This window comes from Beta vulgaris, chromosome 9, assembly GCF_026745355.1.
Source record: "Beta vulgaris subsp. vulgaris cultivar EL10 chromosome 9, EL10.2, whole genome shotgun sequence".
NCBI classification, from domain to species: Eukaryota; Viridiplantae; Streptophyta; class Magnoliopsida; order Caryophyllales; family Amaranthaceae; genus Beta; species Beta vulgaris.
Window position 1 is genome coordinate 49273424 of NC_079210.1, and position 14652 is coordinate 49288075.

General features: G+C 36.4%; 3 protein-coding genes across 5 annotated transcripts; 1 reads left to right on the forward strand and 2 right to left on the reverse strand.

Annotated features, from left to right (window-relative positions):
- Positions 1 to 771: 771 nt before the first annotated feature.
- LOC104904432 (pentatricopeptide repeat-containing protein At2g15630, mitochondrial) lies at positions 772 to 4868 on the reverse strand. Of its 3 annotated transcripts, none has more exons than XM_010692677.4 (2): positions 2481 to 4868; positions 772 to 1368 (listed from the first exon to the last, which is right to left on the reverse strand). In XM_010692677.4, the coding sequence occupies exon 1, from the start codon at positions 4756 to 4758 to the stop codon at positions 2863 to 2865; it is 1896 nt and encodes a 631-aa protein (XP_010690979.1). In that variant the 5' UTR covers positions 4759 to 4868; the 3' UTR covers positions 772 to 1368; positions 2481 to 2862. The 3 variants fall into 3 exon arrangements, with proteins under 3 accessions (XP_010690979.1, XP_010690978.1, XP_048492175.1); XM_010692676.4 differs by having other exon boundaries at positions 772 to 1437; XM_048636218.2 differs by having other exon boundaries at positions 772 to 1460.
- Positions 4869 to 7720: 2852 nt separating this feature from the next.
- LOC104904431 (uncharacterized) lies at positions 7721 to 9476 on the forward strand. The gene has a single exon (XM_010692675.4). It carries the CDS (start codon positions 7806 to 7808, stop codon positions 8682 to 8684), a length of 879 nt encoding a protein of 292 aa, XP_010690977.1. The 5' UTR covers positions 7721 to 7805; the 3' UTR covers positions 8685 to 9476.
- LOC104904430 (hypothetical protein) lies at positions 9240 to 14451 on the reverse strand. The gene is made up of 10 exons (XM_010692674.4): positions 13927 to 14451; positions 13725 to 13833; positions 13392 to 13593; positions 12977 to 13107; positions 11310 to 11598; positions 11094 to 11200; positions 10598 to 10739; positions 10325 to 10520; positions 9710 to 9953; positions 9240 to 9595 (listed from the first exon to the last, which is right to left on the reverse strand). Exons 1-10 carry the CDS (start codon positions 14018 to 14020, stop codon positions 9469 to 9471), a joined length of 1641 nt encoding a protein of 546 aa, XP_010690976.1. The 5' UTR covers positions 14021 to 14451; the 3' UTR covers positions 9240 to 9468.
- Between the last annotated feature and the right edge of the window lie 201 nt (positions 14452 to 14652).

The window sequence follows — 14652 nt, forward strand, 5'->3', positions numbered from 1 at the left end:
AACCAGTCAACCACAAATAGACACAAACTCAACTGTGTTAATTATATTTTATACCATGTATCAATTTTCCATCTTACCCTTTTTTTTCGGGCATGTTCTCTTCGGCATAAAACAGCTGAATTGAACTGAATTGAACTGAACTGAATTGAACCGAACCGAACCGAACTGAATTGAACTGAACTGAAATGAATAGTGATATGTGAGAATAAAAGTATTGTCAAGAGCTAAACTGAACTGAACTGGTCTGAACTGATCTGATCTGAACTGAACTGAACTGAATTGAACTAAACTGAAAATAAGCTGGGGAAAACAGGTCTGAAGTACAAAGTGACATTTACATTGATATTGTAGAATATCTTTAAATTTTGAAACAATCATTTTTAGCTAGGATGCCTTACAATTAGAAACAAAGATGATTGATTAATTGCACAATAAATGATTTAGGGTGATTACAAGAATGCATTTAACATTTTTTTTGGTGCCAGAATACATATAAGATGTTTTTTTGGTGCTAGAAAAAGATGTGGGTGCAACGTTTCTTTCAATGTTTTTAGTTGCAGATAATTTACGGAACACAAACCTTAGGGGTGAAAATCCTAGAATAAAAATTACATCAATTATATTCCATATGACATACAATAAAAACAGTCTTTTTTTTTTTTTTTTTAAGATGATTGACGTTAAGACACCCTTCTTTCTAAAGGGGGAACCCTAACGAATCACGGAGAAGATTTTTTGAAGATTAGGATCAGTGGAGGGATCAATGTCAAGTGTAATAAAAACAGTCCTCTTAAATTGATACAGTAAATGAGCCAAAATAACACAGAAGAACAGACAGTACAATAAACCAATATTCCGAACCCAACACATTCTGCTTCAGTATAGAACTAGACAGTCCATATCTTCCTTGACGAACACTGCATATGGATATGCTACTCATGATCTTGGTCGTGCCATTGTAAACATAACACACACAAGCCATCATAATTCATAGCCACCCAAAAAAAATGGGTATTTTGATCACACTGTGCCAAATGAGCCATATAAAGAACTGCAATCCCATCATAATTCTCTCATCCATCCCAATAATTATTTGCAAATTAAAGCTTTGAAGAGATAATTACAGGCTAAGTGTAAGAATCTGCCAGAAGATGAAGCTGGCAAATTCAGTGAGCTGTCTTGTTGTAATTGCTGCGTTATATCTTAGTAGTATTACTTCTAGTTCTAGTATGGGGATGTCCACTGCCTCTACTATTCATACTGATGCTGCTATTTCTCCAACTGCTGGGGAACAAACTCTGGTACCAGGCAGCCCACACCGCTGGTTCGCTGGTGGTCCATCCAGTCCATCTCCCATATATCCACAATCTGACAAGTGGTTATTGGTTAATTTTTTCTGTGTACTGTCCTAATTAATCAAGCAGCAGCAGCTGTTACCTGTGAGAGGCAGATCCAGCCAACTACTCAATCAATATTCATGCTAAGATTATAGTTTAAGTGTGACTTTAAGAGTATAGACTATAGAGCTAGAAAAATAACGGGATAAATTTAAATAAGGAGCTCTGATTGATCATGATTCCAAATAGTGATCATACTCCTAATAAAGCTGTACTCTAAATGGTATTGTTCAATACTAAACTGCCACAGTGCCACCACCATCACCACTGCCATGCTGCTGGTTCGCTGAAAGCCCATCTAGCAACCATAATATGGCCTCTCAGTCAAATTTAAAACGATTTTCATAATTGTGATGAGCATACATTTTCATGGGTAGATGTCCAAATGGCAATCGACTTTGGTTGTAGAATGCAAAATTGCATTCACAGCCGGTTTGAATGTCTGATAGCCCATAATAAATGGTGGTAACTGTATTAATTCAATTTGTTTCGCAAAGAAAGTTTCATGGTGATGCCTGTAATGATGAAAGTTCCTCCCTAAACAAGTGTCTATTTCAGGAATTTCCATTACAACTCTACACTACCGTTTAAACTACTCCATTCTATTTATAAGTTTATATATCATACATATTCATAAGCATAATACTGCTTTTCAAAATTTATGCATTACTCGAAGAATAATCTTACCAGGAAGTGTACGTTCTCTGGTACAAGTGTATACATGGAAAATGGGTGCTGTTCTGTTGCAAATTTCCTTTACTCCTATCGTTCTATGTACATACTACTCAATCGAGGGTTAATATCATGGAAGTATTTCTCATTTCAGGCAACTCATAAGAACTACTCAATCCAGAATTTAGTAGTTTAGCAAAAGAAATGGATTTAAAGGTTGGTATGAGTACGACAACATTTTATTTTCTTTATTTGGGTACAACACTGAAATCAACTAGATGTAGCAACACTCACATCTTTGCAACATACTGCAAAATATGAGCACCAAGACTGTAAGGTCTAAGTAATAACATTGTTGTATCAGGACTACTTACTGTAATGTTGAAGTTTAAAGACAAAGAGTAAACACACCTCATACAGTCGTACTGCTTGTTCAATGATTGCCACAGGTTGAACCGCGTGCGAATAGAACACAGTTTGATCAACATCCAACTCAATCAGGTTATTGTTCATCTTAAACTTGTTACCCAACATTCAGCAGAAATGCAGAATCATATGAAAGTGCCTTACCCTTTAGGGGACTAACTCTCAGGTGGGTATCTCCTCAAACCATACGATATGTTTGATAGGAGGTAACAAAAGGGTGGTAAAAGTAATGAATTTATAGGTAAATATGTGACGAAACCTTCACCCCGATGTGCAAGGTAATGATTGTCCATCCCTAAAAACACGCTGCGTCAAGTTTGTCTGACAAAGTCTTTGATTTCTCCTAATGGATCTCTCAATGCACTTCTTATGGCGCGCTATTTTCAGTGACATTTTCGGTATCCCCCATGGCTTCAACCAAAGAGATATAGGTGCTGTCATTAGGAGTAATGCCTCTACCAACCATTTCTTTCAGGAGTTCTTCAGCAAGAGCACCTTCCTTTTTCTTGCAAAGCCCTTGAATTAAGGCATTGTAAGTAAGAAGAGTGGGGTTAAATCCTATATTAAACATTTCATCTCGAATCTTGAAGGCATCCTTCATATCACCTCTCTTGCTATATCCACTGATAAGTGTGTTATAACTAATATGGTCCGGCAAAATCCCTCTTTCCTTCATCTCATCAAGAACTTTTCGAGCTTCTTCAACCTTACCATCCCGACAAAGGCCCTGCATCAGTGTATTGTAGGTCACTTCATCAGGACGAATTTTCCTTCTATCCATCTCTCTCAAAACTGAAAAAGCCTGCTCCAAATTCTTGTTTGCACAATGACCATTAATCAGAGCATTGAACATCACAAGGTCCGGAGTCACACCATTTCGTGTTACCTTCTCAAACAGATCAGCTGCCTCGTTCATTCTCTTTGATTTACTCAACACATATATAAGAGATGTATAAGTAACTCTTGTAGGTTGAATCCTTTCAACTAACATCGCGTCAAGAAGCTCAAATGCCTTCTTCACATTTCCACTTTGGCAGTACCCATTAATCAGAATGTTATATGTAACATCATCCTTCCTCATACCCTTCTCTTCCATCTCCTTTATTAAGCTATCAGCAGTAGCATCCTTACCTTCCATAAACAACGAATGTATCAGCACATTATACGTTGACAATGTCGGAGTTACACCCTTCTTAACCATCTCATCTCTATAACCAAATGCCTTCTCTAAATCCCCTTTATTGCAATATCCAGAAATCAAACAATTGTAAGTCACAGCAGAAGGTGCCAACCCAGTTTCCACCATTTTATCAAAAAATCCCACAGCTTCATCAAACCTCCCTTCCTTGCATAACCCATTAATAATCGAACCATACGAGTACGAATCCGGATACATTCCCCTAACTTTCATCTCACACAAAATCTTCTTAGCACTCTCAATCTTACCCCTTGAACAATACCCATTAATTAAAGTATTATAAGTCACAACATTAGGCTTAAACCCTGCAATCTCCATACACTCTACAAATTCAATTGCCTTTCGAAATTTACCTTCCTTACAAAGCACATTAATCATAATATTAAAAGTATGAGTATTAGAACTAATCTTCAACCTAAACATCTCAGCATATAAAACCCAAACCATTTGAATAGAATTCAATCTAATAAACAAACTCAACATATCATTACAAGTTTCAACCTTAGGTAAAAAACCCATATCTTTCATCATCTTAAAACACTTAAAAGATTCCTCAGCTTTCTTCAATTGACATAAACCCTTAATCCAAAAATCAAAACAAATGGTACTATCAACATTCAAACTTTCACGAGCTTGCCCTAATTTACTAAAAAACTCAGAACTACTTACTAATTTGCTGCTAATTATATACTTTGCAAGCTGCAAAGCAGGCTTAGGTGATGGGAGGAGAGAGATTATGACAAGAGCAAGAGAATTAGAGTGAATATCGAGGTGGGTATGGTTGATTTGTTCGAGAAATTTGGAAACAATGTTGGGATTTGATCGGAGATTGAGGAGGGTATCGGAGATTAAAGAAGGTGGGAGAGAGGATGGAAGGTGTTTGATGAAATGCCACTGAGAGTTTAAGATGGAAGTTTGTAACTGATGTTGGGTTATTGGAGAAGTGATAGACGGTGAAATTGAATGTGGAGGTGTTTTTTGGGGATTTGAAGAAGTAGTGGAGAGAGAAGAGAAGTTGAAGTGTTGCCGGAAGTGGCGAAACTTCATGGTAGAAAGAGAAGTCATGGTAAGGGTAACAAATGAGAGTGGAAACAGGGAAAACCGACGCAGATGAAAAAAATAGTCTGTAAGAAACTAACGACGAGTGAGTACTGAGTAGTGAGTACAACTCTCGTAGGGGAATTTTTTTTTCTTTTTGGTGGAGGGGGCACACTGCACAAGGAGGCGAACAATGTAGACGAGATTGGATTTCAAGTCTTGAGAGCTATATTTAACTTTTTTTTTTTATTCATTGGAGCCATAAAGGCAGTACAAAGTATAAAGAAGAGGAGAGGGGATTTGGACCTATGATCTATCGTACATAGCACCTCAATCTTAACCATTAGGCCAAAACATCTTTGGTTTTTAAGTCTTTAACTGATTGTTATAGATTGATAGTTGACATCCACGGTCATTTGGAAAATTGCTTTTTGAAATAATGTCCTTGACTTACAAAGTCAAAGAGTTAGATTTAAATATATACTCCACTGCTCTTTTTTTTATCGCTCTCACTTAGAATCTTGACACTATTTATATTTAGAGAGAATCTTCTCAATTTTGTCAATTTATAAGAAAAATTAGACCTGGCAATCGGACCAATCAGATCGGATTAGGACCGGACCAATTCAGATCGGATCGTTTTCGGATCAAGTTACATTCGGACTGGGATCGGACCGGATCGAACCGTTTCGGATTGGGCCATCGTTTGGACTATTATTTCGGATCGGAATCGGACCGGACCAATTCAGATCAGACCATTTTTCAGATCAAGTTATATTTGGACCAAGATCGTACCGGATCAGATCGTTTCGGATTGGGTCATCGTTCGGACTATTATTTCGGATCGGAATCGGACTATAGTGGAATTAATGGAATACTCATGCCAATGATATTTTTTATATATAAAAAAGGGGTAAGTTTCGGGTATTTCGGATCAAAGCCTAATCGAAACCAATAATTCTGGATCGGTTTACCTTCGGGTCGGATCGGGTAAGATTATATGGGATCATTCAGATTTCGGATGAGTTTCGGGTCAAGATTATTTCGGATCGGGATTTAGACCGGATCGGGACCGTTTCGGATTCGGATCAAGGTTCGGACTGTCTCGTTCGGACCCAGATCGGACCACGGATCGGATATTTTGGACCGGATTTTCGGATCAGGACCAACTTTGCCAGGTCTAAGAAAAATATAGTCGTGTGATCGTCTCAATTAGTACATTATTGATATTTAATCGTTATAATTTTTACTAATATATGATAGAAGATATTTAAGTTCAAAAATGTGCATTGGAAGATGTGCACAGAAAAGTGAGAAAGATAAAAAAAAACAAGAGTATTAGTTATGAACATTTAGTGATTTGTTATCGTAAATAGATATAACTAATATTAAGTTGTATAGGTTAGATATTGAGTTATTGTAATATTTTTTTTAAGAAAAAAGAAACTTATGAGTGAATTTTGGACATCTACTACTTATACAAACTTTGTACATCAATGTGATGATTAGATGAATCAACAACTCCTCTACTTAGTGGTAGTCACTAGCTAGTCAAGCAACGAGTAAGAACTAAGAAGAGGTTAAGTTTAGCAATTGTTAAAAAATGTTGTTGTTGTTGTTTCAGTTCATACTTATTCAATATCAAAGAACATAGTTTGGTAAGGGGAAATCCCCACCCCTAAAGTGCCTCTAGCATAACCTCAAGATTGTGAGATACAAACCAAACCACTAGATCAAGTACTACTTGATATTGATCACTACTCATTGTTTCTATTTAGAAACTTTGTATAAGAAACTTTAGTGGTTTCTTTAACATATAATTATCATGAGACCATCTAATACCAGAATATGTTGATTCTAATACTATCTATCTTCCATATTAAAAGCTCTTTGCCATACATTATGTGCACAAAGTTTTAGTAGGTAGATAAAGGGTGGAGTCGTGGAGGCCGGAAGGAGGAGTTATTATTTTATTATTATATTATTGTTTTCAGTAAGGTGTGGGAAATAGTTGTAGAGCGAGACATAAAAAAAAGTAAAATCCATGCTAAAATTTAAAACATTGTAATTAATATAAAAAGGATGAACTATGAAACACGATTATTATATTATTGTTAGAGAATATTCCTAACCTCTTACTATTTGATTCTTGAAGTAACATCAAAAGAAGAAGTTATCTTGTTGCTGCACTAACTATTATGGTCCTCATGTAGTGGACTACTTCTTTTTACCTTTTTCTTTTAGTCATTCCTTTTTCACCATTCTCTATTATTGGCTTCATAGTTGATAGTAATAGTTATCTCACTCACAACGAAGTGGGGGGCTGACATGACTTTCATCAACCTATTAACAATTAGGCGTGTGCAAACATCGGTCATGACCGAAATTTGAATCAAACATATCCTTATTATGAACTAGACTAGACCGTATGGAAAATCTCACCATATCGATAATACTTTTCACAAACTTTTTTGGTGTAACAAATCTCAACCCATCCTTCTTTTGTAAAAGAAACTCAAATAACAGGAAATAAATGACAAATGATATGAGATTCATGTCACTATTTGTAATATTCATGTCACTTCGTATACTTCATGTCATTTGGTTAAAGTTTATGTCATAATGCATGTTACATAACAAATTATGGTGTAACATGTTACACCTAACTGCCTAAGACGCACTCATGATCTTCAGTCCACGAAAAACCCATATCATTTACCAAGTCTACAAATCATTAAAGACTCCATGTCTTTTGCTCTAGATTACTTCATCATCTTCAGTATGTTCTTGAATCCTGATTGATCGTCCTCTTTATACATGCATGTTTGCTTTTACTAAAAGTGTCACTTCAAAAAGGTGGTGATCTAATTAGAGGAACCTTTTTCATTGTTTGTGGAAAATCTATGCACTTTGCACCACTAACTTCCGTGTGTTATACAAAAACAATAATAACTCAGTTTGGTCTGATTAATTTCAGGTGTATATATAGTAGCTTTCATGGTGTATTGTAGGGATATAAATGCTATAACATCAAACCACTTACAACTACCAAAAGAGAGAAAGATTGAACAAAAATGGGAACTTTTATTGGGCATTTCATTCCTGGTTTATGCCTAACAATTCTTGGTCTATGGCATACTATCAACACCATCAAATCTTACTACCTAAAAAGCCCTACCAATTTTATCTCAAGATTTTGGTACCCCTACAATAACAATTCTCTCCTGCAACTTAAACATTTACAGCTGATCTTCGTCCTCTTTTTTTCTATCCTCGCGATCATCCTTCAAGTCCTAGACTACCCTCTTTTCCATCTCGCTTTCAAGCTCGACAACTTTGAGCATGCAACCATGTTCCTCCACCTCGCTATCTTTTCAGGTTTTGCATACTTTGCTGAGTTAAGTCAGATTTCTGACTCAGTCTCCAGTCTTACTGGAATCATGGCTGCATCTGTTTTTGGTCAAGAACTCTTTTTACTGCATTTTCACTCGACTGACCATGTTGGCCTTGAAGGGCAATACCATGCGTTGCTGCAGCTCATCGTGTTGGTTTCCTTCCTCACTTCTGTTGCTACTACAGTCTTCCCTGCCAATTTCCCTGCAGCACTTGTACTTTCAGTTTCTGTTGTTTTCCAAGGTTGTTGGTTTATTGACATGGGATTTATGCTATGGGTTCCTAAGTTTGTCCCCAAAGGTTGCTTTAACCAGATTGGTAAAGCTAGCAGTAGTACTGAGATGATGCATGGAGCCGTCACTTGTGGGTCCCCTGAGGCTGAGTTCAGGGCAAGAGCATTGGCTAATCTGCAGTTCAGTTGGATACTCGCCGGGATTCTGATTTTCACAGGAACTTCTTGCGTGATTCTTGCTAAGAAAGGATCTCCAAGGGTCCAACAATTGATAGCTTATGAACAGCTTCAAAATAAGGGATCTGAACTACCAGTAGCTACATATTGATTGCTTAAACCCTCTTAATTTTTAGATTTTTGACAGCCTTCTTGCTCTAATTATAGTATGATACATGGGTATCTCACACGTTTCTTCGTACTAATCAACATCTGAATCTTAAAATCTTATGATTCTACAACTTAGATTATACAATCCAATTCTAAGTTATCCCATCGATCCAAAATAGATTCTCGATCCAGCTATCTTAATTCCTAACATGCTAACTAGTCAGCAATTCTCTTCACCTGTCTAAAAAAGAGTCCATTTCTCCTCCCTCCCCCTCTCAAGTTGGTTTAAACTCCTAAAATTAAGGTGCATAATCAAATACAAAATGATACAGATAGCCTTCACTTATTAACTATGGTTGACAAAAGAGTTGGGCACTTCAGTCATAATCCTTACTGTCATAACATTTAATTAAGACTTGTTCTTCTTTCCCCAAGGTTTTTGGAGTTCAAATAAGTTCTAACTTTTTTAGCATCTGAGAGCTGAGCACATCATGAATTAGAATAGGTTGTCAGAGTGCAAACAGTAAACTCAGTTGTGTACTAACACATTAGAACATGTAAGGGAGAAAAATGGCTACGTGGGATTGTTTCTATATTGAGCACTGATACGAGAACCCAAGAGATTTTCTGTAGTACAAATTAACTATGTGATCCTCAGTTCCCTAATATTACAGTTTACAGTGTAATACAAGCAAGCAAATGCTAAATGATGAAAAATAATGTGTGGTAAGATGATTAACCCGTTCAAGTCTCGAAAGTTAGAATATGTTGATGCCAAAATGATCTCATACTTCGGCTGATCCAAAAGAATACGACCCTCTACTTGATTCTTGTGCAATCTCCTTATCAACTTTAGTAAATCTACGCCGAGATGTTGGCAGTCTCGAGATTGTCAAACAGAATCCATGCAGCCTAAAAATTCCAGTTCAGCATATCAAGAGTCGAGCGTTAATGTTGAAAATGAAAATATTGTTCCAACCTTATGCAACCTGTAATGTTAATATTGTAAGGATTTATAATAGGTACCTTCTAGTAATACCCTCCAATTGAGCTCTCCTGATTTCTTCATGTGGGGGTGAACCACCGTTGTCCCAAGCTCCCATCCTTGTTGTATCTCCACTGTAAAGACACAGTTTGTAGAGATACAACTCTTCAGACTCCACCAATTTCAGGCTTCTAAGCTGCTCTTTCATGATGCTCATCGGCTCAAACAACCAATCAAAAACCCTTCCCTCGGGCCTATTCAGACTTGTCAAGTCAATATTGTTACCTAAAAATACATAGTAGAGCCAAGGGATGAGACTTAAGACAGATGCTATATTTACTTAACAACAAGGCTTTGTTTGGTTGGAAGAGATCATTTTCAATGGATAACACAATGGTAAATTAGTTTTTCTTTGTATGGTTCCTCACCGGAAAAAAAAAACAGAAAGACAAAAATGAAAATTGGAAGGGAGAGAATGGAAAAGAGAAAGACGAAGATCAGAAATAGGAAGGAAAATGTTTTCTTCGGGAAAACTATTTTCCATCGTTTACAAACCAAAAGGAAATAGAAAAACCACTTCACCTGGAAAATAATTTCCTCCCAACCAAACACTCGTCAAGGAATGGAGATGAAGAAGAGAGAGGATAAGCGCTTACCCAAAAGAAATCCTGTTGATCCACTCTTAATAGAGCGGAGGAAGCAATCCATCAATACATAAGCAGGAATCCCTACATTGATTATCTCGTTGTTCTTTGACTGTTGCCACGCATCAAGATCATCTCTTGTGATAGCTCCCTTTCTGAGAAGCTCTTTTCCAACATTCTCACATCCTTTGAAGAAATTGTCCCATATCTGTTTTATGCATCAGTCGTAAAATCAATCATGCCGCTTTTTTCTTTGTTTAAGACAATGTCAGATCCAACACTTACCACCATGGCATTCAGTGCTCTCTTCTTTTCCGAAGGTGTCCTCAGAAGAGGCTCCTTACTGTACACACCGCCGAGTTGTTCATGCAGTCCTTTCACAGGAAGCAAAGAAAAACTGGAACTTGTACCTTGTCGATATTTAGGTCTGGCTGCCCAAACGGTTAATGGTCATAATTTTGATACTACTCATAAGTCATATGACACTTTCAAGAGTATGAAAAACACACAGTTTGGCAAAAAAGAGAACCCGTTTTAGGGAAAGTTATCCTCACCTGAATTTCACTTATCTGAAAACTTTTGGAACTTATTAAACCTATTATACTAATATTAAACATAAACTTTAATAATAATAATATATTGATATTATTATTATTTTTGTTGCTTTTATCAGTTTGGAACTTGACTAAATTTGACTAAATTTATCTGAATTTGTTTTCCTGAAATAAGAGAAAATTTGGCGAGCAGAACACGACCTTAGTCTTCTAGAATAAAAACATACCTTGGAAAGCAAGAGCCTTCTCTCAAATAAAGAAGGTCGTTAGTGTACTCATCAAAAATGGACACTGATGCAATGACATATAGCAATCCATTTCCAGTAGACTCTTCCTACACATCAGAAAAGAATCAATTGTAAAGAATGAAAAATAAATGGATCCATATTCAACAATGTCTCCTCTTGATAAAGCTCATAAAGGTAAATAAGAGACAAGGCTACCTGATATGTAACAAGAGCAGCATAGCACCCAAATCCAATGCTTGAAAGAATGCCACAGACGATAGCTACAAGGACAGCGATTGGCCACAAGAGAATTAAAAACCCAGCAAAGGGGACACAAACAGTTTCAAGGAAGGGCCCTTCTCTCCCCACAAGATCTTGAAACAGCCGATGCCATCCTTTAAACAGTAAAATTGGGGATTTGTAAAGTGTTATTAAAGGAATAAATAACACATCCACCAAAATTCCAAGAGCAGCACATAATACACATCCTGGAATTTGCAGAACCCTGTACAACAAGAAAAGGTTTAGTCTTCTAAATATTACAAACTTGAGGAGGTCAGGAATATTTTATATATATATATATATATGAAATATTATATACTAATAGTCTCTAAATTAAAGAAAGGAAGAATCTGGAGCAGAATTTCGTGGTTTTGGACTTTAGTTGCATAGTTGTCCATTTTGCAAATTAAACTATCGTGTTCATAACTTGTAGACCTTGGTTGTACAATACTCGTCAAAAGGTAAGCATTCTCTCATACAACTACGAATTCCATAGACAGGTAGACTACACACTTTGGATCCTACATTTGGAACATTTGATGCATAGTTTCAGCCTGTGGGTTTTGCATTACACAGATTAGATCACTTCTCAGCGCAATACATTTAGAAGAAAACGCTCTAGATTCTGGAATGTACATAACTACTAAGCATTATGTTGCAGCGACTTCCCATATCAGAGGTAGTGGATATTCAGATGAGAAAGGAAATGGTATAGAATTATAGCTCTATCTTAAATTACACTCATGCCTTTGGAGTTTGGATTCTGGTATTCTCAGTTCATTCAGCAGTTTTTTATTTTTTCTGACATAAGCATTTAGTCAACCAGGTATTGATACACATAAAACATCAAAAGTCGAGCAAAATATGGAAATAGTCACCCTTTCTCTGAATAACTGGTAAGCTTTTGTGGATTTTGCTTTTCTAATTTTTTTTGTTTGACAAGAGCATGTGCTCATTGAAATGGACAGGGACATAATATCATTACCAATTTACCATCACATAGGAGAGTTGTCTAACAGTATCTATGCCTCAGCATTATTCTTCTGCAATCTCATGCGCCAAAACTCGTAGAGAAGTGATACACCCATCACAGTGAGTGGACAGATTCATTATTTCATCCATTCTCAAGAATGAAACTTGCATGACCTAATTGCAACTGATTGCATATAGAATCATTTGACAATTTTGCAACGCACTACACAGTGTCTAAGGTACTCCATATTGTCTCTATGGACTAATTTATACTCGGTTTCTAATCAAAATTCCACCACGTGTTACACAAATTTAGTAAACCAATCAAGGTACGGGTTTATATTACCTCAGGAGTAGGATTGAGAAGGGTAACGTAAAGTGGTACCATAACATAATGTGGTACCATAGGGTTGAGAAGGGTGATAATTGGATGGCAAACAGAAGTATAGAACCACCTAGAAACATAAACCATTACCCCCACCACCTATATACCAAACAGCATGTATGGAAGATAGTTTCTAGTTTCTCGTTCAAACACTTAAAAATCTCATACCAAACGTACTCATAATTCTATCAAAGTCATCAAATGTACTTATTTGTTACATGAAGTCAAGATAGCAGAAACATACTTGAGCTCAATGGGTTTCTCTCCATCCGATTCGAGCAATCCATCCATGACGGAGAAGTAAGAATGGAAGGAAAAATCTGCAAAATCACGCACAATAGTACATGCTCCCCATACATTACTCCAAGTGCCATCCTAATTTAAACATGCTCAGATTCATTAGCATATATATTAGCCTCAACTAAAACGATTTCCATAACCATATAAAGCACAACTTAGGGCCTGTTCTTTTCGGCATAGAACAGCTGAACTTAACTGAAATGAATAGTGATATGTGAGAGTAAAAATATTGTCCACAGCTCAACTCAACTGAGCTGAATTAAACTGAGCTGAACTAAGCTGAAGTGAAATGAAAATAAGCTCGGGAGAACAGACCCTTAATAAATATCATATGTGAGCTTTAAAATTGGTAAAAATACCGTTAAGCATTTGAACAACTTCTGAGGAACTGATAATCCTTCCTTACTGATTGCCTTAAAAGTTTCCATAACAGGCCAAATGAAAGCATAATAAATTGCCATTATCACACTTCCCACCACACCAACCACTGTCCATACTGCAATTGGTATGGGAGATAGCAGAATCAACAAACACTTCATATATGGCCCAAATTTCTTGGTCCTGCAAACCCCAAAAAACCCAGATTATAAATTTTCCTATCTTTACATAGATCAGGTAAAAAAAAGTTTGGATCTTGCAGATTGAAATTGAACTACTGAATTCATTTACCAAAAATGGGGGTTAAAATTTACCTGATTATGCAATAAATACTGTAAAAAAGATGGCAAGGCCATAACCCAATAACAACACCAGTGTCTCCAAAAGCTATCACTAGAAACACAAATGGGCTAAATATAGCACCTGCAAAGTTGGGTAATTGACCATGTCAGTCAAATCTGCAGAAAAAATAACTGAGGAGAGAGAAAATAAGATAGATAGAGAGAGAGAGCTTACACTTGATAAATCCAAGCAGAAAGAGAAAAAGAAAGATAGGGAGGAAAAAGATGGCATAAGCAATGTATTTGAGGATGACTTTTGCTTCTGCCATTTTTCCCCAGTATTATTTCTTTGTTTTCAGACTGCAATATATCAGTTCTGCTTCAAAAAGTATTCCTACAGAAAAGAGGAGTTCTTTTCTGGAAGAGAATCAGAAGAAATCTTCACCCACATAATAATTAAATATAATGACTAAATTAGCCTAAAATCATTAGAATAAGCCCATTAGATGATCTACAGACTAGATCACGAGGAGAGATGGAGAAAAATATAATAAAAAATTACAAGAGAGAAGGATGATTATATCATTACAATGATCCGATCATTGTTGGATCATACTCGAAAATAAATGGTAGGCTTCATGCATGGTGAGTTGGCAATAATCTAATGATATCAAGAAAAGCAATTCAATGATTAAAAAGCCCAAATTTTTAGAGTGTTAGCATTATATGGGATAGGGTTAGCATTTTGGAGTGTTATTTTATAAGGGAAGGTGTTCATGGAGATTTGCTCCATTATATCTACTATGATTTAATGAATATGTGTGAAGAAGAGCTGTATCTGAACTATGTGGGTCCCATATTGGTGAGAAGATGTTCCCAGAGCACAACATTTTCTCAAAATTTTCATCATGGGTATTTTAGAGATTTTGCTTACTTTGCCAACTACAGACTACAGTTTAAA

Excerpts from the sequence above, each read along its gene's own strand:
- LOC104904432 (XM_010692677.4), bottom strand. The coding sequence starts at position 4,758 with ATGACTTCTCTTTCTACCATGAAGTTTCGCCACTTCCGGCAACACTTC.
- LOC104904431 (XM_010692675.4), top strand. The coding sequence starts at position 7,806 with ATGGGAACTTTTATTGGGCATTTCATTCCTGGTTTATGCCTAACAATT.
- LOC104904430 (XM_010692674.4), bottom strand. The coding sequence starts at position 14,020 with ATGGCAGAAGCAAAAGTCATCCTCAAATACATTGCTTATGCCATCTTT. Across the intron at positions 13,834-13,926 it reads TCTGCTTGGATTTATCAAGT|GTGCTATATTTAGCCCATTT; the intron begins GTAAGCTCTCTC and ends CCAACTTTGCAG. Across the intron at positions 9,596-9,709 it reads TTGGAGGGTATTACTAGAAG|GCTGCATGGATTCTGTTTGA; the intron begins GTACCTATTATA and ends TGGAATTTTTAG.